At 47.9% G+C, this 24,575-nt stretch overlaps 2 protein-coding genes across 2 annotated transcripts; one reads left to right on the plus strand and one right to left on the minus strand.

The window, feature by feature from the left end:
- Window positions 1–2,889: 2,889 nt before the first annotated feature.
- On the plus strand, window positions 2,890–5,386 carry LOC110475783 (granzyme E). The gene is given in 6 exon segments (XM_077788754.1): window positions 2,890–3,083; window positions 3,085–3,161; window positions 3,220–3,424; window positions 4,421–4,562; window positions 4,650–4,862; window positions 5,249–5,386. Coding segments are annotated over 6 exon segments (951 nt in total). The 5' UTR covers window positions 2,890–2,907.
- Window positions 5,387–9,843: 4,457 nt separating this feature from the next.
- Window positions 9,844–24,381, minus strand: GNA11 (G protein subunit alpha 11). Its single transcript, XM_021540131.3, has 7 exons — window positions 24,217–24,381; window positions 20,043–20,227; window positions 18,826–18,980; window positions 17,993–18,121; window positions 16,670–16,799; window positions 15,751–15,904; window positions 9,844–14,176 (listed from the first exon to the last, which is right to left on the minus strand). The coding sequence occupies exons 1-7, from the start codon at window positions 24,350–24,352 to the stop codon at window positions 13,986–13,988; spliced, it is 1,080 nt and encodes a 359-aa protein (XP_021395806.1). The 5' UTR covers window positions 24,353–24,381; the 3' UTR covers window positions 9,844–13,985.
- Between the last annotated feature and the right edge of the window lie 194 nt (window positions 24,382–24,575).

Genomic DNA, 24,575 nt, shown 5'->3' on the forward strand with positions numbered 1-24,575 from the left:
AGGGCAGAGCCCCACACGCTGCCCTGCAGGACAGAGCTGGGCAGGGCAGCAGAACATGTGAGAGATAAACAGAATAAACAACCTGGAAACCAGCACAGACCAATTATGGCTTCTGCTTTGGCAGCGGGGCAGAAAGACAGAGACTTTCTACAATCTCAGAACCATCAATACCTCAGATCCCGACAGTGCTTGATCCTGGGGCACACCAGGCTGATCCTCCATCCCTCTGAGCTTCACTGGGTGGAGGGGGCTGGACTTGCTGTGGGCTGCTCCCTTGGGTGTAGGCAGGCGGCTGTTGGGACACCAGGCTCAGGGCTTTAGGATCCTGGAGAGGAGGCACACCCCAAATCCCAGTGTCACACACCCCAATCCCAGTGTCACACACCCAAATCCCAGTGCCACACACCCCAAATCCCAGTGTCGCACACCCCAAATCCCAGTGTCGCACACCCCAAATCCCAGTGTCACACACCCAAATCCCAGTGTCACACACCCAAATCCCAGTGTCACACATCCCAATCCCAGTGTCACACGCCCCAAATCCCAGTGTCACACACCCACAGCATCCAGCTTTGCCTGTTGCCAGGAGCCAGGATCCATCCCCGTTTCTGCAGCGTGTCCTGGGGAGAAACACAGCAAGGCTTGAACTGCAGGGTTGGTGAAGGATTCACAATTCCTCCTCTCCTCCCTGGTGGCTGCAGGGCCCAGCTGGAGCTGGAGAAGACAAGGAGCACTCCTGGCTGCTGGGGAGCAGCTTGGCACATCCTCACCCCTGGCAGAGGCTGCTCTAGTGGGAGCCCAAACCTCTCCCTTCAGCTGGATGATGCCCAAGGATAAGCTCTCCCCACAAAGGATGCTGTTTGCAGACAGCTCCTGCACCAGAGTCTTGTCACACTCTGACATGAAATAACTAGATGTAAAAGGAAAGAAAAATAACTCAAAAAAGCTACCTTTGCTTTCTGACTCCACTATATATGCGACAGCAAAAATGACAGTGGATTGGAGGGTGAAACTGCCACCACTCCAACCATGCTGGCAAACCAACAGTCCATCAATTCTCTCCACCCACAAAAAGAAATACAAAACAATCGTTATTTACATAAAGCATGTGTAAGAAAGCTCAGTTAAAATATATAAATATAAAAAAGCATAAGAACTTTTAGAAGATTTTTTAAACTTTCAAAATAACAAGGCAACAGAGTTTGAACTTCCTTCCATGGCCTGCACCAGGTTGCTCCCTCAGCCCTCATCTCCTTCATTCCAGCTCTTTTCTGGTGGCATCTCTTGAGTACAGAGGGAGCCAAGAGTTCCCAGGAAGAGATGATGGGGACAGAGATTAAATAAAATAATAAAATAATAAAAAAAATTCAATCACCAACCTTTATTCAATATATTACTACATTTATAAAATACAATTCAACAACAAAATAAATCATATTTTGCAATTTATAATTTTGGGCTGGGATGAAGGAGACCTTGCAGAGCTCTGGTCTGTCAGGTGGGAGCTTGCTCTGCCTCTTAGCTGGGCAGATTCACTGATATATTCACAACCACACTTCCTAAATTTTTCACCAAAAAATACTATAACTAATACTCTTATCACTAGCATTACCTTAGCAATTCCTAGCCACAAACAACAAACTATCTTATCACATCAATTTTACCATCAAAATATTCAAAATTTACAACACCAATTTAACCTTAATAACAATAATACTCATTCAATTATTACTACATATCCTAACCAAAAAAAAAAAAAAAAAAAATTCTACAATTAGAGGTCCAACAATTAGCTCTGGTGAATGAGTGCAGAAGTCCCTGGCAGGGGTGAGGATGTCTGTGATGTCAGGAGGAAGCTGAGTTGGTTTGTGGTGGGAAAAACCAGCGGGGGAATTTTAAATACACGAAAACTCCTGCAGTCCAGGGGAAAGGAGCTCTCATGGCTTTTCCCATGGAAAAGAGGAGGAAGAGGAAGGAGGTTTTCACAGCCCGGCCTGGATTTCTGCTCCCAAATCCATGTGCTTTCCTGGGATGGAGGGAAACTGAGTCACGTGTGCCTCCAGCACCCGAGCAGGCCTGGGGAAGCTGAGAAGGGTCCACGCTTGGGCTGCTGCTCACAGCTGCTATCGCCTCAGAAATCTGCAAGTGAACAGCCTGCAGCTGCTTATCTGTGCACTGTGAATCTTTGTCACGTCAGGGCTTTCCTTGAAGCTCCAGCTGCTGCAGGCTTTGCACGAGAATGGTAAATTGTAGCTGAAAATTGGGGTTTACCCAGTTGGCTCTGGAGGCAGAGGGGAAAGCAGATTTACTGGCAGCAAGGAAGCGTCGGCCCCGTTTCGTCACAGGTGAGCTGTGAGTGTCCCAGGTTTGCTCTTGCTGTAAAATCCCGGAATGGTTTGGGCTGGAAGGGCCCTTAGGGATCGTCTCATCCCACCCCTGCCATGGCAGGGACACTTCCCACCATCCCAGGCTGCCCCAAGCCCTGTCCTGGGCACTGCCAGGGATGCAGGAGCAGCCTCGGCTGCTCTGGGAAATCCATCCCAGCCCCTCCCTGCCCTCCAAGGGAAGGATTTACTCCCAGTATCATCAGTGCCATGTAATAAACACATTCATGGCCATTTTTGCTCCACTAGCTACTAAGGGAGAGCAGGAGGGTCCTCACCGGCCCCTGCACGGCCTTTGGAGCTGATGTATCAGGTGAAAGAAATCTTGTTCATGTGGGGCTCGTGATAAAAATCAAGAGGGTTTGCAAGGGTAGAAGATGCAATGGAAGAACTCGCTGAAAGTCAGAGGTGAGGGTGGGTGCATTGCCCACACCTTCCAGAACAAACCTGAAGTTCTAAAATTGGCTCTGGGTTTAGAAGGACATCAGATTTCTCAGATCAGACCCCTGATGGAGGTGGGTTGATGCCCAAAAGCCAAGACTGCCTGAAATCCCCTCTCACATTGCTGAGATGTGCAACTTGTGGAGAGATTCTTCAGATGAGTCTGACTTCTGTGGTTTCCTGGAGTCTGGTGTGGGGCTATAAAACCTTGCTGGGAGCAGGATGAGACCCCAGAGGCAGCCTCACCTCTCAGGGATCCACAGAAGGCCGTGATGGAGCTCCTGCTGCCCCTCCTGCTGCCCCTCCTGCTGGTGATGTGCCCCCCAGCCAGCAGCAGTAAGTAGGGTGGGCTGGAGGAGAGGAGAGGAGAGGGTTGGGGAAGGATGAATCTCAGCCTGGGCCCTCCAAAAACCTCATCCCCAGCTCCCATCCATTGCAGATTGTCCCTGGATGTGGAGGGAGAGAGGAGGAGAAGCCAAGGCAACCTCCAGGATATACCCCACACCCTACGTGGCTTTTCTGCTGGGGAAGGACAACCAGTCCTGTGGAGGCTTCCTGGTGGCTCCTGGCTGGGTGATGACAGCAGCTCAGTGCCTCGTGTAAGTCTTTGCTGTGTCCACAGAGCAGTGCAGAGAGGTGCCTGCCCCACCAGGGCCTGGGGAACGTCTCCTCCGTGGAGGGCTCACAGGGAGTCACTGCAGGCAGGGCACGGCCTGGGGACAGCTCTGAGCCCCATCTCCCTCCCCAGCCCGCCCTCAGATATTTACCCTGATTGTTTTCCCCTCCATGAGTCATTTTCTTTTCCCCAGATGTCAACAATGGGAGGTCAGGGTGGCTCCTTCCCTTGCTGGCACTGACCCGCTGTCAGGCTTCGTCCTTTCTGCCACCAGCTTGTTTGCTGGCAGAGTTATTTCCTATGAAATAGATTCCTGTGAATATTCCAGCTGCTTGCCCAGCCCTTTTCCACCCCTCCAGCTGGGGTATGGATGGGCAGGAAGATTTTTGCAGGTGTGCACAGCTCTGGGTGTGGCTCCCACACAGCTCGGGGCTGACAGCTCTGCCCTGTGCCAGCGCCAGGCTCAGGGCCAGTCCCACACCTGGCAGCAGAAGGGAGGAGCCTGGAGGCCTGAGCCTCACCTGGGAGATTGGGAGGGACTCCTGCACACACCCAAGGTCCTTTCCAATTTTCCTGAGGCAGCACTTTCTGCAGGTGATGTAGAGGATAGAGAAATATCCTGATTTAGAAACCCCTGGACTTCCATGGGGAGGTGAAGCCCAGAACAAGAGAGAAGCAGAATTGGATCCAATGTGCCCAGCTTGAGGTGTGGAGATGAAGGAGACCTTGCAGAGCTCTGGTCTGTCAGGTGGGATCTTGCTCTGCCGCTTAGCTGGGCAGATTCACTGGCAGAGCTCCTTGCTCCCTCCATTCTTCTTAAAAACTGCTGGTGAATAGATTTTGTGCATAGGGGATACAAATATACTTTGCATTGTGTAACTGCATTCTGCTGGCCATGCCCTGGGAGATGAGTCTCGGTGCTCCCAGGCACTGTGAGACAGGGACAAGCTGGTGACACCCCTGTGCTTGATTTCACCAGGCACAGACCTCTGACTGTCATCCTGGGAGGCCAGGGGCTGCAAGGGGCAGAGGAGAGCATGCAAATCTTCCAGGTCAAGGAGTACCACAGCCACCCAGGCTTCAAGAGCCCTAAGAAGGGCAACGACATCCTCCTGCTGAAGGTAACCCGGCTGACGTGCAGGGCTGAGGAGGGCTCCGTGCATTTCAGGGCCAACACTCATCCCTGTGGTTTCTGTCCCCTTGCCCAGCTGAACGGCAATGCCACCAGCAATGGGCAGGTCAGGCCCATTTCCTTTGAGAAATCCAAAGTTCGGGGTGGCACCGAGTGCAGCGTGGCCGGCTGGGGCAACAGGACAGCCACTGTGACCATCATCAAGCAAAGGGACTGCCTCAGCCACTACCCAGGGCTGGCTGAAAACTTGGTCTGTGGCCGCAGCAAATCCTCCGTGGTGCCTGTGAAGGTCAGTCTGCTCAGGGAGGAGGAGGAGGAGGAGGAGGAGGGGGAGGTTTTAGCCAGGGGCAAAGCACAAGGAGAAGAGGATCCTTGTTCCCATGGCACAGGGGTTCCAGCACAGGGGGATAATGGTTTGTCCAGGGGGGTTCACCCTGAACCTCACTGTTGGTGTGAGTGTGTTTTGTAGAAATAAAGCTGCAGTGTTCCCCCGGCTGGGTCCCAAACAAAGCTGTCACCAGCCCCCTGTGGAGGCAGAGTTATCCCATCCACTGCGAGCCCTGGCTTCTGCTGGGGAAACCCTGCCCTGCTCTTTGCAGCCTCTCTTCCTTGCAGAGGCACTCCTTCCCTGGAGTTCCCATCAGCCAGCACTGATCCCTCTCCTCCTTTCCACAGGGTGATGCTGGGGATCCTCTGGTCTGCAACAACAAAGCCTTTGGCATCTTCTCCTACAGGCACAACAACTGGCCTGGCTTCTACACCCACATTGCTCCTTACCTCCCCTGGGTCCACAGCGTCATGAAGTCCTCGTGACCCTGCTCCCCCTGCACCGGGCTCAGCCTCCAGAGCCCCGTCCTCACCAGCTTTCCTTTCCTTTCTCCTGGGAAACATCTGCCACTGCTCCCCGTGGATGTGGCAAGGACTCCTCTGTAACGGAGGCGGTGGCCTGGCTGGGTTTGTCCCCTCTGCACGCTGGGCTCCTTCGCTGCTGCCCCGACCCTGCCCTTGCGGCTGCAGCTCCGGAGAGGAGGCAGCAGGACAGCCCCAGAGAGGTGCCAGCAGCTCAGGGCACGTCTGGAACCCTCAGGGCAAGGCTGCACAGGGAGATCAGAGGGATCCAAAGAGCAGCCTGTCGTTTGTGGCATGTCTGGCTGGCCTCTGCCCAAGCCCTGGGCTGCAGCGTTGCCCAGGCTCCAAGGAGGACACTTCCAGTTCCTGCTTCACTGCTGCTGTCCCTGCCTCTGAAACCTGCTGCCTCCTTGCTCCCCTCTTCTGTAGCTCCAGTGTTGTAAGAACACATAAAAACAATAAATCTCATCAGCATTTGAAAGCCTTTTTCCTGGTGCTATTTGGATTTCTCTGGGCCACTGGCTCCGTCCTGAACAGCTCTGGAGAAAGCCACAGCTCCGAGAGCTGAATCCCAAGCTGGAGGTTTGGAAATGGCCTCCATTTTCTGCCCTCTGAACCTCCAGAAGAGATGTCCAGCCTGGATTTCAGGGCAGAGGCTCTCCTCACCCCCTCCAGAGACCTCCGAGCTGGTCCTTGGGGGGGATTTCCTCTCTCCATCACATTCTCTCCCCCATGGGCCCCTCTCAGTTCTATCCCATCCCACCCCTGGCTGCCATTCCATGCAAAACCAGCATCTTCCCCCCAGTGCATTTCTGTCACTCCCACTGTTCATCGAGGCACTCTGAGTCATCTTTTCAGTGAAGCTGGCAGCAAACCACACAGTCCCACCACAGCCTGACAGTCAGTAAATATTTTATTTCTACGTGTTGTGGTTTAAGACAAAAATATAAACCCCTGCCTTTTCTACAATAGAGCTTAAAAATATTGCAACCTGAGGAAATTAATCTGGAGATTTGGCAAGAGACCCAGCAAGAGGAGCTCAAACACTTCCGTCAGATGTTTAGGATTTCATTTACAAAAACACATTTCTGGGGAGTGTTTGCCTTTCCTTATGCTCACCTCTGCCCAAAGGGGACTTGTCAGAGGCCATTCCAACATCTGTGGCAGCACTGGATAAAAAACACAAGGACAAAGATGTGAAGACTCCAAATATTTTCCAAACCTTATAATTCAAAATGTCTAAAAGTCCCCAGGTCACTCACCTGCCTAAGAGAAGCTGCAGCTGAGCAGCGTTATCAGTGGTTTTTGCTGTGGGTGATGTTGCACAAGGAAAGCACCTCCAGCACATTTCTGCTGCGTTTGCCATGCCCAGAGTGCCCTCTTTGGGTTGGCAACAGGGTGTGTTCTTCAAGGTTCTGTCTCTAAACAACTTCCAAACTGAGCCAATAAAATTTACCTTGTGCAGTTTGGAAGCAAATTCATGGCTGAGCTGAGGAGAGGCACCTCTTTGCCCCAGGGTTCTTTACATCGTTTAATCTGCTCTGAATCAAGGGTTGCAAAGGTGACATTGAGCAGAGATTTCTTTTCTGTTGAGGCTGCCAAATGCTGCCCAGAAGAATTTCCCAGCTCTCATCCTGTGCAAAGAGCCTGTCACTTCTTGGGGAGCTGGAGACCAAAGGCCTGAGTCATTGGGAGGGAACCAGCAGAGCAGGAGAGACCTGTCTTTGGGGAGCTCCATTAAAAAATCCATTTATTTCCATGGCCAGGAGCTACAGATCCTCACCTGAGATGACAGCAGGAGCAGCTCCAGGAGCAGAGCACAGGACAAAGAACAGCCCTGGGCAGCAGCTGAGCTCCTGACAAGCCACATCCTCACCCAGCTCAGCAGCTGGGGTTACCCAGAAACTCCACACAGCCCAAATGTGGAGTCTTTGTCACAGTCCAGCCACAAAAACTCTTCAAAAGCCATGAGTTCTCCACCCACGGTGGTGGAGATGGTACAAAAATTGCTTGTGGAGGTCAGGAAATAAAAAAAAATTGCTTCCTGGCCAGGCTGCATGGCAGGAGATAAAGCAGCTTGAGGACAATTATACCAAACTGGTATCACTGGGAGAGCACACAGGAAAGAGCTCGGGGTAGGACAAGCCCTGGCTGAGCCCAGGGCTCAAGAAGCTCTTGACAGAAATGTTCCAACAGCAGCTGCCATTCCACAGGCCAAGCTGCTCCTGAGCTGCACATCAGCTTCAGAGCCCTGTGTGGGATCAGGGTAACAGGGGAGAAACCTGAGGCACAGGAGGAAGGCTTTATATTTCTGTTTTATAAATTCCACATGACATTTTACTCTTACGCTGGACAGATCCTTCCCTCTCTTCCCCAGGGGCAAAGGGAATGCTCAAAGGAAAGAGCTTCCTCCTGCTGGGAGGATGATGGTTGTCCGAGGACAAGGCAAATCCCAAACTCTCTCTTCTTTGCCCTTTTCTTGAACATGGGATGTTTTTTAATATGAACATTTATTACTTTCATGTCTGCTTTACCCACGTGCACAACCCCAAGGACCTGCTTTGCCCTTGGCAGGGACATCAGTGGCCAGGTTTAAAGTGATTTGCAGCACTGCCACAAGCTCAGTCCCTGGGCCAGCTCACCTTATCAGGACACTCCCCTGGCCCACAGCCCAGCCCTGGCAGCCCTTTTTACCCAGTCCCTCCCTCTGGAACAGGCTGGAGGCCAAAGGAATTCTCCAGGCAGTGGAGGTGGCCTCATGACACAGCCTCCCATGTTCCCAGGACCTCTCCTTGTAGGAGGAGCTGAGAGCTTCTGGCCCCAGCTGTGGAGCTGGAGGTGAGGAGGAACCCTGTGCTGCTGGGAAAGCTTTTTCCAGCCCAGGCTGATGCTTCAGGCTTGAGTTTTTATAATTTTCAGATTCTGTGCTGCTTTAGTGTGTGGGTCTGGGCCTCAAAGTAGGGGATGGTGAGCTCTCTGCACAGAGCAGAAGAGAAAACAATTCCTGCTCCAGCTGGGGACCAAAGACAAATGATCCAAATCTCAGCCCAAGAGCACAAACACTGTGGAATGAAGAGAGAAAATAAGGATGGGACTTCTTAAAGCTGGATTTAGGCAATGAACTCCAATATGCAAATGGAGCAGAACTTATAAAAGTGAGAGACCCCATGAGCAATCGTGCATTTTGTGACCATTTTGGGTTGTGCTGCCCAAGCTGGATCTATTTGAGGCCTCCTGATAAATCCCTGCTTTATTCTTTAGCTGTTCTAGGTCAGCCTTCACAAGGCATCAGGGCTGGAGTGGTCCTTGGGAAAGCAGCAAGTGTGAGCCTGCTGCTCGTGGGCTGCTGCCAACAGCTGCCTCCTTCCCTGGGCTGCTCCAGGGACAGCCCCACGCACACCTGGAGGCTGCAAAAGGCCAAAACACCAGGTCTTTACAGCCAGCTGGAAATCCTGGGTGTTAAAGGCTTCATCTTTTTCCTTGGAGAGCCTCAACTTGCTGCTTTGCTTTATTTAAACACAGCACGTTTGGCTCTTTGCAGAGAACAGCACAAGACGTGACTGAGGAGACAACACCGACTGCTCCCCAGCTGGTGAGGGGACAGAGCCTCTGAGAAAAGAAACAAAAACTCATTCAAAACTAAAAAAGGGACAATTTAAGTCCTTTGACAGTGCTCTGGCCATCACACCACTGTTCCCTTCCTGGTGGGAGCCAACAAAATGTTTCAGGCTGACCAGGAGTTGCAGCTTCACCTGTGAGAAGTGACCTTGGAGGGAGCAGAACATCCTCAGTTGCAGCTTCCTGAAAACACAGGAAACCTTTACATAGAGGAAATTGGCCATCTCTACCCACTCCCAGCTGATTTAATGCAACATTCCTGGAGAATGAGCCCAGAGAAAAGGAATTAAGTTCTATAAACTCCATCTCAGGAAATCTCTTTGTGGAAGTTTTCACGGTCATCCAGCCCTGGACTCCTTCAGGGATGATTTTAAGCCATGTTTCATATTTCAGTCCACGTTTCTAAGAGACAAGACTGGAAGCAGTTCTGGTCCCACCAACATTCCTGCTATTGGCAACAGATATCCTGCTTGGAATTGTGCCTGCAGCGGGCTGAGACCACGGCAAGAGGCAGCAGCAAACATCAACTTCCCTCAGCAATCCTACCCCAGAATCCTGGAAAACTTCAAATCAAGATGTCACCATTGCACCCCTGCACCTTAAACCCCCAGTCAGACTCTGCTCACATTTCAGAATTAATGGTACAGTGTATTATATATAATTATGGCCTATTATGCCTTTTATTTACAAAAACATGCTTTGTTTCCATGCCTCAGAATCTTGATTTTCTGACAGGAGGCAGAGCTGCAGATCCCACAGGGTACCAAGGAGGAAGAGAAGAAACACACACACACAATCACCACGGCTTTTAGGAACAAAATTTATTCCAATTTCAAACAGAGAGTTTATTTCAGGAGAAAGATATGAAAATCAATTTCCATCAGATATTTCTGTAATAAGCGTGTTGCCCAGCAGTCAGAGTGGGATCATTCCAAGAAACAATCACACTCCTGGACTGGAATGAGACAGTTTGGAGTCTGAATAGATCCTGACACTGGGCATCTTATTCAGAAACTCCTTTACCCTACCCTCTTCCCTCCCCGCCCCCCAACACGCACAACAATACATGCATTGCAAATGACAAGGTTTAAAAACAGCATTTTATATAGTATTCTTTTTAAATAGGATAATGTTTAAATTGTCTTAAATCAGGATCCTATAATATACAAGTATAACCAAATAATTTCCACCACATTGGCACTTGTAAAGAGTCTCTGGCACTACTAAAGAAGGGGCATTGGCACAAACCATACTCTTAAAAAACTGGGTGCTGCATAACACACTTTATCTCTGCTGGACTCTAACGACCTGGGCTCTGTACAGGACAATACAATGGTCAGCACACTCCGGAAGTAATTTTTTTTTTTGCCTTTTTGTTTTGGTTTTTTTTTGTTGTTGTTTTTTTTAAATTATTTTTTTGTCTTTTTTTTTTTTTTTTTTTTAAACCAATAAAACACATGAAGAAAAACCATAGTTGAACGCAAGGCCAACATTGCTAGGAAGCAACAACAAGAGACCAAAGAATCCAACTCGAAGAGAAGGGGGAGGCAGGAAGGGCAGGAGCTGACACGCTGCAGCTGGAAGGGGCTTTTGCTCACCAGATAGCCAATCCACATGGAATGGTGCAAGGAAAAGGGATGGTCCTCTGCTCACTGACTTCAAGTTTCAAACTAGTTCCAAGTAGGTTGGTTTCTTCAACAGAACAAAGATTAAAAAGTGCACAAGGAGCAGAGGTTAGCAAGGAGAGCAACTCCTCAGACTCTGGATTCCCTGCAACAACCCAATTTTACCTCTCTTCTGAAAGTCACTCAACCTGCAGAGAATTCTGACAGGTTTCACTTTCAGAAAGGTTGATACAGGCAAATTTGGTTTTAAGGTTTGGCACTTTTGCTAGGGCAGGCATTTGCCAGCCAACAGAGACAGGAGCCAGTTCTGCAGGAACACTTCACTGGCCAAGCTGGAGGCACACAAGCAGCTGCTCACTAAGGAAAGCACGTGCTAACACTGGTATCTTCTCACACATGATACAGTCACAGACAACTCCAGGTGACGTGTACAGGTCTGACCCGTTCCTACCCCAGTCCAGGAGGAGGTTTCAGTACTCAGCTGAGCACCCTCCCTCCCCTGAGCCACTTCTCAGGCCCACAGCCACCCCAAGCAGGTGCCCCACAAGGTACAGCACATTCCCTAAATCCTTGTGCCCACAGCCTCCCACAGTTGCCTGCCACCATGCAGAGTCACTCTGCAAGAGACAGATGCCATGATCCCTCCTCCTGTGCCAGGGCAGCAGCTCTTCAAGAAAGGGGAAGGTACAAAACAAGACGAAAAAAGTTTCTGATTCAAGTGGAAGTACCACCATCATTCACCTTGGAAAAGAGAAACTTCTGGGAAGTTATTTTCCAAGAACCTGTGTATCTCAGTGCCAGGCTCATTGCTGGCAACAACTGTAGTGTGAACCATTTACAAAAGGATCACAGAAGCAGAAGAGGTTGGTGCTGCCATCTGCTTCAGAGGAACAGCACTTAGAATACATGAAGATGATTATAAATTCCTCTTTATAAGACAATTTCTACAAACTGGATCATTTTGGCATAAAGATGAAAAAAAAAAAAAAAAAAAGCAGTAAAATTGATGCAAAGCTGTCTGACACATGGGAATCCCTCCTCATTCCTCCCAAGGGTTTAAATGCAGTCCAGAGCATGGCTAGTCTAAAGAGATGCTATGTTTCCCTCAGCATCACCACTCAGACTGGCTCTTCAACTGTTGGTCCCATGGCTACTGTTCCAACTTGAGCTCTGTAATCACCTGGAGCAGAGCTTGCTTTGCTCTGTAGTGCTCTGAGCACACAGAGGCTTCGCTCAGCTACTCTGGAAAATGAGGGACCTATCAACAGAATTATTCAAAATTATGTCCCTCCATAGTTTAGTGTTCTAGATCAAAGCATCTTAAGCATCTCAGACAGTTAGATTTACTCTTACAACGTTGTGCAAAACACTGATGTAGTGCTCTGTCTACAAAAGAGACAAAATATCAACAGCCCCCTTCAACAGTGCAGCTCGTTTAGTCTTTTTTCTACTGGCAGCCTTCAAGGGGGCAATCTGGTCGATCCAGAGAATTTGGACCCAATGCTACTTGTTGGAATTGAAACAGAAGCATCAGTGATGGCTGACTGACACACGTCCAGACATGGGTCACACCTCCTGCTTCCCACTCTCTCTCTCCCTGCCTTGCCAATGCATTTCTTTCTCCCAGGCTGGCAGCAGCCCTTCAGCACCTTGACTTGCCTCAGCTCCTGCAAAATAAAGCTCTCCTATGTGCAAAGGCTTCATCTCCTCCTGCTCAGTGGAGATTCAGGTGGCATCCAGAATCCAGAACTACTTCCACTCTGCCTTCCAGCTAGTGCTGCTGCCTCTCTCCTCATCTCCTGCTGCACCAAGTGCAGCCAGGGCAGGGCTCTCTGGGTTCTGCAGCAGCCACTGCCACCAATTAACCACTGCCAACAATTAACCACTGCTGACATAATGACCACAGGCACCCTGCAGCAAGGATGTGTGCAAGTCTTCCAAAGAGGATCCCATACTCCTCCAAGGAGGGACACAGCAGCGTGTGCCTCAGGGGAATGCATAAACAGGAGAGACAGAACTGCTGCTCCCTCCAAGAGCTATCCTCAAGCTGCCCGAGTAAGAATCCTAGCAGAGCCTGTCACCCTCCAGCTCTGGTCCTCTCAAACTCTGCAAGCTGGACAAGGCTGAGGAATTCTTACTAAGTCATTCACACACTGGCACAAAATGCAATAGAACAAGGCTTGATTGCTATTAGGCAGCAAAAAAAGACCTAGAGGATGGCACAAGACTAAGGTTTTCAATCCAGGCAAAGTCTGATGTTGGAATGCCACAATCACTCAGTGTGCTTTTGGTAACTGCTGCATAGAGAGGTTGCACATTGATGTCAAAAACTCTACCCAAAAAAACAGTTCCTCTCTGCAGACTGAGCCTTGTGCGCACACGGCCACGCGCTTGTGGTGTGGGTGGGATGTGTTTGTGTGTGTGGGGAAAAAAAAAAAGCAATAAAAATGAAATAAAAAAAGAACAATTACAGTCAGGCACTTCCCCAGGCTCAGCAGCTATTGCTCCAAGAGCTTCCATCATTTGTAGTCCATGAACAAAATACAGCAACACATAGCAAACTATGTATAGAACATCAATAATTTAAAAAAAAAAATCACAGTCTCCATACCTTTTATAATTGATAACAAAAAATTACTCAGAACATATAAAGAATGGAAAAGTGATGGCTTTTTTTTTGTTGTTTTGTTTGTTTGTTTTGCCTTTTTCTTTTTTTTTTTTTTTTTTGCACAAAAGTTGGAGAGCAATCGCTCCTCCCCAACATTTCATCACAGTGAACCATGGAGCGTGTCCTGGGGAAGGGAAAGAAGGAGGGGAAGGAAGCAGGATTAGCAAATTATACCAGAGGCACCCTATAGCACAAGGCAAAGGGACCAGTAGCATTCTGCACTCCCACAGTCCAGTGAATTCACAATCTCAGCTGGAAAGTGTTGGGGATTTTTGTTTTTCTCTACATATACCACGGGAATGAAAGGGCGGGGGAAAAAAAAGTGGCTTAGCAACAAAGGAAAGATCAAGATGAGGCTGCCTTAGCTGCTTGGCAAAAATTAAGAAGTAAGCAAGGTGCTGAAGAAATGAGGCATATCCCCGTTAACTGTGACATAAAAGCAATTTGTTAAAAATATGAAATCAACTACTCTGTGGACAGAGACATGAGACTCCAGGATAACACCGAGCACTTGCCACTCCACAGATCAGACAATTTGCAATCATTACATCATCAAAAATTAAAACTTTTTTTTTTTCCTGTCATATTTAAAATTTCATTTTTTTGTCTTTTCTTCACAAAGAAGCCTCTCAAGGGGCAAGAGCAGAACAGGTCAAACCAGGTTGTACTCCTTCAGGTTGAGCTGTAGGATGGTGTCCTTGACAGCTGCAAAGACGAAGCGGATGTTTTCTGTGTCTGTGGCACATGTGAAATGGGAATAGATGATTTTATCACTGTCGGGATTTAAATCCACAAACATCTTGAGGATGAACTCACGGGCTGCCTGTGCATCCCTCTGTGGGCCTGCAGCAAACAGAGACACCAGTGAATGGATTCACTCCCATGCATCCCCCACATCCAGCAGCACTTCTTTCCTATGGGTTACAGAGCTCTAAAGAAGAAATTAAGATCATTTATGGGATCAAAGTTCCAAGAGCTGAAGTGTCTCGTGCTTTTCAGCTGTCTAACCAAATCCCACAAGGGCACTGGGCACTTTGCAGACACTGATGGGTCAGTTCAGACCCTGCTTTGGAATTCACACCTTGGAACAACCCAGGGTGGGAGCATCCACTGGGAAACAGTGGCAGATGCTGGACAGACACCACTAAATGCTCTCCCATGGAAATAGGGTGTACATTTCTTCCTAATATACAGGTGGATCTCACAGGCTGAAAGACACAAGTGTGTATTTTAGAAACAAGGGTTATTGCCAGTCAAAATGCAGTCAGTCTGATCCAGCTGGTCACCTCACAGGAGCTAAAAATGGGAATTTTGGCTAGTTTTTAATTCACATTGCTGACAGGTCCCCAGAAAATAGTAACCTACTGCAATTCCTTTCACAGGACTGCTGTTGTTGCATGGCAAACCTCATCTCTTGAGAGGACATCTGATGGGCAACCTCCCACTTACAGGCCATGCAGCATCCTTGAAGGAGCTACTTGTAGGAAGAAATGGAAGTACATGACACCCCTGGAAGCTGGGATCTGCCTCCAGCTGTTGAAGACCCATTTGAAGTCTGGAACCCAACAAACTCCATCCCCTGTTTGGGAAGCAGCTCTTCAGGCAATCCCAGCCTGCTGGAAAAACTTGGTGTTCCCACCAGAGCTCCAAGCAGGAACTCCAGATGTGGGAGGACACACCAAGAGCAATTTCATTGGTCCTCTAAAAGATGAAAGCTGTTTGCAAGATGGTAATTCTTCCTTTACCTCATATTTTTTAAGCAAATAATTACAGAATTAATACATGAGAGCATGGCAAGAAATGATCTCATTCTCCACCACTTTGATTTTATTTTCAGCCCTGTACAGATGTGTTACCAGCCAGCTTTAAAAGCACTCAGCTGAAGAGCCTGAAATAATATTTTGGTTAAGGAATTTTGTTTCAGATGGGAAATTCTCTGTTTCGCATAGATATTATTTTCCCACAACAGCAGATGGCACGCTAATAAGAATTTCAAGCTGCAGGAAGATTTTTTAGCACCATCATTTAAACAATTTGGGTGTTTGACCAGTCGGTTTCTCAAAACAAAGACTCAAGTCACCTCTTGACTAGAGGATTAAAAGGTTCAGAATACCAGTAAACTACCATGGGTATGAAACTAGTTTTATGTATAAATTAGACTTCCATTGTGCATTTTGTACATATTGGAGGGGGCAATTCTTTATCTAGGAGAGGCTCATTATTTGATCATCCTATCAGATTCCACTTGTCTCCATGCATGATTAAGATATTTTTGTGATGTTTTCTTATTGCTGTAGACATTCTTTCTCCAATTAATGCTTTCTCCACTTCTAGATCTGAGTGTTCTTTAAAAAACAAGTAAGTTTTAACCCAATTATCCCCATCCCATCAAATGCTCCCTCTTAAAAGCCACTCACCATCAAACTCTGGGAAATAGTCAACAAGGTGGGAATACAGGATCTTGTCTTCCAACAAATCTTTCTTGTTGAGAAAGAGGATAACAGAAGAGTTTTGGAACCATGGATAAGTGATAATGGTTCGAAAGAGAGCTTTACTCTCTTCCATCCGGTTCTGAAATCAAAAAAAGAAAGCCCTGTTTTCACAGAGGAGCACTAAAATGCCTTTCTGCTGCCTGCACATGCACTCAGATCTGTAGTAATTCAGCTTCTCAAAACATTATACACAAAATACTTTGGCCCAGATAGATTCTGGTTCAAGCTGGATCAGTAAATGGAAAGGAAATGCAAAATCTGAGGGACTCAAGCTTCATTTATTTGCCAAGCCTTTCACACCAAAAGACTTAAAAGTCATTTTATGCTTTAACAGTCATGTGAGAGGACTGTCCAATGATACTTTGTGAGCGTATTTTGTCTACTACAAAAAGAGCAACAATTGTTATCTAATAGCATGCTTTTGATCTATTAGCAAGTGCCAAAATTCAGATTTGCACCTTCAAGGAGTGCAGTCACCACCTCACAAGACAGCAAAACCTAAAGTAACTCAGTGCAGGAAGGGGAAGGGGTGTTTTGGGAGCACTTGTACAGTGCCCTCCATGGCACAAGGGAGTCTGCAACTTCAGGTAATTTCATTTTTCACTTGTCCAGATTATTTGAATGCCCTCTGCCTTCTCCATCCTCAGGGACATCATGACCCATGGAAGCCCATGTTCCCTTTGCAACAAGAACTGAAGGTCAAAACCACTAACAGTAGCTAATCCAACTTGGCACCAAGCACCTGGGTACCAGCCTTCAAGAAACTACAAAGACACTCCTCCCTCTTTTCCTTTCTTCCTCCTCTCCTTCCTCCCTCCTGCAGAGTTCCCATTCTTTGGCTCACCTCATTATCTGATTCCACCAGAACTTGGTCATATTCACTAAGTGCTACTAAAAACATGATGGAAGTCACATTTTCAAAGCAATGGATCCACTTCCTTCGTTCTGATCTTTGACCTCCAACATCCACCATTCTAAGGAAGAGAAGTACATTGAGTATCACAAGAGTAGCTGCAGTTCTCTGAATGCAAAGGACCAGCAAATAATGAGAATTAATTTGGTTCTTTACCATTCCAGTTAACCTGGCACAGGGATGTGACAGTATCTGCCTGTGACAGTATCTGCCTGTTAATAAAACCAGCAAGTTTACAAAATACCCCATTCCAGAAATACAGCAGACTGAAAGAATGGCCACAGGTGAGTGATGCCAAATTCACCCTTTACCATTTTTGTTGCATTCTGCTCTGGTTTGCTCAGCAGCAGCCCTGAGTCTGAAAAGACAAGTCCTTCAAAACTGTGCTCTGTCACATGAGCAAACTATTTTTATTTTTAATTAAAGCACCTGCTTGCCTCAAAGCTTCTCCCCCACCCAAATCTTTCTTTAGTTGTTACACTTTTGTTGGAATGTGCTGTTTAACAGTCACACACTTCAGCCTCTCAGTTTCAAGTCCCACCTGTACAGTACACTGAAGTTATTCTGGCACTCACCTCAAGTGCCACACGTGGTTCACCTTTGATAAAATCCTACACCTACTCCCCAGGTCAGCAAAATAGAACAGGGAGAGGAGTCTTCTGCATTTCATAACTAAGTGGTTTCAGAGAGGGGATGCAGGTTCTTTTACTCCTCCCTGGCAATGCCACACTGGTTAGGAAGGGCAAAGAGCACCCAAGCACCAGAGAGCAGCACAGGAATATTGCTGAGTTCAGCCTGGTCATGCCAGGCTGAGGTGCTGGCTTAAGCCTGCAAAGACCCTCTGCTGCTGCAGCAGCACAGGCAGCAAGGTTTGGTGCCACCCTGAGAGCACAAGGTAGGCACAGAAAACCAGCTCTCAAAATGCTGGGTACAGGGAAGCATTTCTGCACAAAAAATGTCAGCCCTTGGTGGCTTCAGCTCTCAACACATCCCTCAGCTGCCTCACAAGCCACAATTTCAGCAGGGCAATCCTTCCCAAGAAGGACAATGAGTTTGAAGTGTCACTGATTCAAAAGCAGGTTGAGTTTTGAATTTTGAATTTTCTGACAGCCAAAACATCAGACCACTCCAATTAGAGCAGCACCCATCACACATCCACTCAAACCATCTGGACACACAAACCACAACTTTTCCTTCCTGAAAGCATCTCCCTGCTGCCCCAGCTCAGCTGTAACATGAAGACACCTCCAGTACCTGAAGATAATATTCTCTAGGTCAAAGGGGTACTCTATGATCCCGGTTGTAGGGACTCTAACCCGTAGCACATCTTGCTGAGTTGGTAGATATCCTGGGGTGGCAATACGATCCACATCGCTGAGATAGCTGCAAGCAGGACAGTGGAAAAAAATAACAAAGGAAAAGGGAAAAACTACCTTAGGTTGCAGCACATAAAGATACACACATACAAACTGCTACATGAAGTCTTTCTGTAGAGTAGTGAGAAAGGCAGAAGTTGTCTGCATGATTTTAAATGTGGTGTGGAAAACTAACAGAAAATGTTTTTGGGGAACAGTAATTCGCCAGCCAGACCCCTTGGAGGATAAACAGATACACTAAAAACAACTTTATCAGCCCTGAATAGGAGTGGGGAAGACAATCTTTACTACAGAGGAAGTTTAACCACAGCAGATGCTTTATGTTTCAGGATCAAGTCTCATCTGAGGTTTTCTACTTATAAATGTAGAAACATCCTCTGTACATTACCAAACTTAATGGATTTATAATTAATAAAAACTGAGTGACACATCCACATCAGCCAAAGGCAAACTTGGTGAGAAAGAGCAGCACTCCTGCTGCCCAGGAGCCAGGATCAATAAAGATGGAATAATGTGGAGATCCTGGCCTCAGGTATATCCTGAAGCAGATGTATGAACACCCTTCAACATCCACCAGAACACCTCAGACTCTCAGGAAAAGCAACAAATGATAGGGAAATAAACTCTGGACTTTAATAAATAAAATGTGGACAGGTATAATTTATTAGAGCATCACTCCCACCACAAGCATGCCAGTGATTGAACACTTACTATTTAGCTGAGTCAGAAAGTTGATATTCTCTTCTCCTGTCATAACACTCTTGTATTCCAGGGTCATTCCACAATGTTTTAATTGCACTTACATATGGCTGCTCAAATGTCATGACCTTTTCTACATCCACTTCTCGGATCAGCACTGCATTGGCCTGGAGATTGAAAAGAAGAAGATGAAAATAAAGTAAAAAAAAAAAAAAAAAAAAAAAAAAAAAAAAAAACCCAACTCCAAAACTGGGGGCATAAAAGCACCCACCCTACAATGGGTAAGCAAAGGAAGGACTCCAGTAACTACCACAGCCTGTGGTGTCTGTGAGGTGATTATCCACACCTAGGGGCTTCTGCCAATACCCCCAATAAATAAAAACCAAAGGGAAGTTCTGCATAAGTTATAGCAAGCAAAAGCTGGCAGATTTTATTTCTCAGAACCCCTCCACCATGCCTCACATAAAGCACAGGCAAAGCTTTCTCACACTCTGCCTATTCTCACCACAGACAGGAAAGGGGCACCATCTAATCCCTACAAACAATTATTCAAAATCAGCTCCAAGACACTGTGTGATAGGTCAGATAAAACACAACTTCAAAATGTTAAGGATACTAAACATTAAAAAAGCAAAATATGCTAAAAAAAAAATCTATTTTCCTGGCATGCCCTCACTCTCAACTGTCCTCCCCCTCAAAAAGAGAAAATAATTTAGATCAGATATATCTAAAATTAATTCCTGGTTGCAAAATTAGTATGTTTCTGTGGTTGAGACCAAAATTCTTTAAGAAAGCTACTGACCAAGGGTACAAACCGATCAGAAAAACAGAAGGATTGCAGAAAGAGGGGTAGCTACCAGCACAGGTCTGTGTCTTTTGAGTCCAGCATGTATTTTGCCAGCTTCAAGTTCCAATAAGAAGGGCAACACACACAAAGAAAATGCCAAAAACAAATTTAACAACCCTGAATCCTTGAAATGAGTAAAAATACCACCCCTCCTATATCCCAATCCCTTGCTCCCACCACTCCCTAGGCACACCAGTGCACCAACCATGCAGAGTTGCTCTATCCTTTAACACAACCAAGTAAAAGGAGTTGAGCATCAAAAAAATGTCATAAACAGTTTATAGAAAAGAGTTCAGGGAGGTTGCAATGCAGAAAGACACAAAGAAACAAAACCTCAAAATCCTCACTGACTAAAGATATGTGCAAAAACTGACAAACTTACCTTGTTCTGTTCATATTTGTACAGAATCTTCAGGGTTTCCATGGCTCTTATCATAGACTGCATGGCAGTGAAGATGTTTTGGTACACCAGCTTGGTGAAGCCTTTTTTGTCCTCTTCAGAGTAGCCTGAGCCATGAATTATACGCATTTGCTTAATGAACGTGCTTTTCCCACTCTCCCCAGTGCCTACAGGATGCAAGAGAGGGAGTTAGGAGCTACCAGCAGCAAAGCCCACGACAGATGAAAGCTCCTATCACCACACCCAAGCACACACCGCTCCCAACTCCCTTTTTGTCACTTCCCAGACGGGTAAAAGACAGCTTGGATTGTTCATCTCTGCTACGAAGCCAGCAGCATGGAAGGAAGACACCTTGTCCTTTACAGCAGCCTTCAAAAGTCGCTCTGGTACTTATTCCAAATCTCACGTTACAGCCACTCCCACACGTCCTGCGTCAAGAGGCCCTTGCCCGTCACACCTGACCTATTCCCAGATACTCCAGCAAGATGCTACAACCAGCCAGGAAGGGCCAGGAAAGTGCTACAGCCCCAGCAGTGAATGGTCAGGAGAAGCCCAGTAAACAGCAAAGTTTGTTTTGTTCTAATTTGGCACCAAACGTTCTTTGCCTTATACACGCCGTGTCTTTTCATAGGAAAGAACCAAACACAACAGGGGAAAAAAAAAAATGAATCAACTCTATAGGAGAAGGGAGCTCAAGAAACTCTTTGCTTATCCATGTGAACAGCCCGGGCAGCACGTGTGCCTTGTGTCCCAGAGGTTTGCTCCTCAGGGCTGAGCCCACAGCCCTGCCTGTGGCAGGATTGCTGCGCTCCTGCTCTGGATGCGAGGGAGTTAAAAATGGCGTCTGGCAGGGAGAGCAGAGTAGGCCACTGCTCCAGCTGTCGGTGCCGTGCCTGGGTCCCCACGGGCTGCAGCCTGCTCAGCAAGGCCACTGCTTCCTTCTCTTCCTTCTTTTTCAGGTTTTACTGCCGGGCTGGGAGCAGATGGGAGGGCAGGACACGGCGCAGGGCAGCGCTTCCTGCACCGTCACTCGGGCAGGTCCTTCCACTCCTACATTTATGGCCCCACAGGAGTGTCACTCAGCATGTGAAGGCCACCAGATGATACCAAAGGACAGTGGGAACTTTCTAACAGGGGAAAAAAACGCCATCAGACGGCATCCAAGCAGTTACAGAGCCTTGCTAAATTCACAATTCAACTGGGTGACATGGCCCCGTGCACACAGTCCTTTGTGGAGGGGACACCCAGGCCAGGTCTCACCTGGGATGAGCTCACCTCCACATTTCAGCAGCCTAAATGGACAGCACTACACCTCTGTGGAGTGCTTTTGTTCAATCTTCTAAAATTTGCTATCATTATGCAGGATATTGATAAAAAACTCACACCTCTCTAGCACAGTGGCCCAGCTCACCTGACTAGAGAGACCAAAAACTCAAAATATATCATGTCAGTGATACAAATCCTTTTGACCTGGAGTTAAAATGTTGGCAGAGCCCTGGCTCTCTCCACAGGCACCACCAGATCCTCCTCACACCAGGGGAGAGATGGATTCAGACAGGATTTCATTCATCCCAGTACACAATTAATACTCGCATGTAGCTACTCAGTTACTCATTTTATCTTGGTAGGCTAAAAGGCAAACAAATAAAAATGCTCAGATAAAAGCAACAAGCACCTAACTAGAAGCAGAATGCTCGAAATGAACAGGAAGAACTGACAGAAATCACGTCAGCACAGCCAGAAATTAACACTGTAGACATTATCAATATGCAGCAAACTATCTCCATCTTGAACACAAAGGTGCACCCTAAGTGGGGAAAAAACTGGAAACTGAGATCTTTTGTGGTTTCTGTCAGTGTGGTGAGAAATACTTCCTTGTCTTTTACCACAGTGACCAAAACTGAGAAAAAAAAAAAAAAAAAAGGCGGTGCTTCAAAGCATTTCAACAATGAAAATGTAAGAGAAACCTCAGCACCAGACCTTGGCTTGCTTCAGGATTTAAGAGTTCAAACACAGATTCTTCCTATCACTCCATCATCACTGCCCTTTTTTGGTTTGAGGGTTGGTTTTGGTTATTGGTGGTGGGTTCTTGGTTTGGTTTTGGGATTTTCTAAGTTGTCTTTTGCTTTCCCTGAGGCACAGTACTACACCAGCAGGTTACGAGCTCTGGTGGGCAAGATCTACAACTCTCAGGGCGCAAAATCCTTTTTTAATATGATAGGAGATAATCTGAATTCACCACTTCATCTGCCAACTCGTGAAAGCAGCGGAGTTTACAATAACTTCCTAATGATCCCCTAGTAAATACACTGCTCAGTCAACAGTAACCCATGCTTAATCACAAGTAATTTTGTACAAAATATCCTCCCCATCCAGTAAAAAGACAAATTACTACCTTGTACCAGATGGCAATGTCCAACACCTTGAATTTCTTATTAACAGGTTCATCATTGATTAGCACTGTTATTCCTCACCTCAATTTTCTGGTTAAGGCTTCAACAAAGTAACTGTCACCAGATGTAGTGACAGGAAAAATTTAACCGTTTCTACAAGGTGGAAACTCCCTCCTCACACTCAAAATTTTGGAGATTTTGGGAAAGCCCTCTCACTAAGTCAATCATTAATACTTGTGAATATAAGAACTCCATAGAACAGGAGCAACACGGAAGAAATCCCTGCAAGCAGGGAGAGAGAACACAGGTCACCTGTGCCAGCTGAAGGTGGGCAACGTGCTGTGTCCAGTGACAAGCATCCTGCAAAAATTGTCTACACCTAGGAGTGTTGCTTATCCAACAATAACCACCTTCTATATGCTTTTTTTTAGTCTAATGCTGAATCTGTATCTTTTAGAAAAGCAGAAAGGATTCTTGAGCAATTTGAATTATTTCTAAAGTGAAATATTTAGATCCAGTGGGATCTTCTTAACCCAGATCTATCCTATAGCGACAACCTATTTTGACACAGCTGCTTCTGTGGGACTGCTTTTAGGGAAGCATGAGAGTGAGGGACACCTTCCCTCCTCTCCAGGAAGCCTCACAGAAACTGCCACAGCATCTCCAAAGAGCAGAAATGTGAAGCCCTCGATTTTAGCTTTCACACAAAGAACAGCAATCCATTAATTGTGAAGGATTCAGGGTGAGAAGGAAAGCCCTGGGGTTTACTTGGCACCAGTGGGGGTACTGGAGCCTCCAAGGGGCTGGGCACACACAGCCTCTCCCCACTTCTGCAAATAGTTTGTTATTTTTTAAACAAGGGTTAGCCTCCTTCTTCATCTGGACCTTAATGACTTGTCAACAGATCCATCAGGATTTCATCTCAAGATAATACAGTATTCAAGACACAAAGCAGGATCTATCTGACACACAAGCGGTGCTAAATCACAGCATGCATGAAAACCGAAACTGAAGTTTAAATTTGGGGGCTATCTAGGGAAGAACATCAAACTCACTGCTGAAGGAGGAGGCACATGCCTGCGAGTCTCAGTTTGCAGCCGATTTCCCATCCCTGTAAACTCATCTGAACACGGCACAGTTACCCATCAGCACAGGGAACACTCCTGTTCCCACCCGGAGACCTAGATTCCTGGGCTGCACAGGTGATCTGCACCTCTGAACAGCGCGGGCATCTCCTCAGCCAGCGCACAACTCCGCATTCCACTGCCTCGTCCCCCTCCAGAGCCAGCACGCCGCGCTCCCAGCCCCGCTGCCTCTCCAGCTCCTGCCCCAGGGGAAACTCCGTGCTTCAGGAGCTGCAGGCCCGTTTTTCCACACACGTCCACCGACAATCCTGAAAAGCACCAACTCCACCAGCGGATTGCCACACGCTAACCCAGGCCAGCACACTCCCCGAGAATCGTTTCCTCCACACAAATTTCACGCGCCCCCGTGCGTGCCCGCCTTCCCCACCAGGAATTTCAGCCACTTAGTTCCTGGTTGTGTCAAAACCCATTTTGACAGCGAACGCATCACAAAATCAAACAAAGGGCAGCCAATGAGGCGGCCGCCCCGCACGGCTCGGGAGCGGCCGCGAGCGCCGGGCTCAGGCGGGGATGGCTCCCGCCGCTTCCCCGCCACACCCGCTCCCCGCCCGGCCCGGCCGCCGGACCCGCGGAGCGCCGGGCCGGGCCCCGCGGCCGGAGCGGCGGCGCGCTCCTCACCCAGCAGCAGCAGCTTCAGCTCGCGGCGCGCGTCGCGCTTGTCCCTCCGCAGCTGCTTCTCGATCTCGGCGTTGATGCGCTTCGACTCCTTCACCTCGTCGCTCAGGCAACAGGCCATCATGGACTCCAGAGTCATGGTCGCGTCGCGGCCGGGACGCCCCCGCCCACCCCCCCACCCCCCCGGCACCGACCACCGTTCTCCGCACGGCCGGGAGCCCGGCCCGGCCCGGTCCCGCGTCCCGCGCCCCCTTCCCTCCCCACCCTCCCGCCCTGCGCGGCGCCGGCCCGGCCCGGCCTCGCCCCGGCCCCGAGTGCTGCGGCCGGGCCCAGCGCCAGCGCCGCCGCCGCCGCCCCCGCGC

The sequence above is a fragment of the Lonchura striata genome, chromosome 28, assembly GCF_046129695.1.
Source record: "Lonchura striata isolate bLonStr1 chromosome 28, bLonStr1.mat, whole genome shotgun sequence".
Lineage (NCBI taxonomy): Eukaryota > Metazoa > Chordata > Aves > Passeriformes > Estrildidae > Lonchura > Lonchura striata.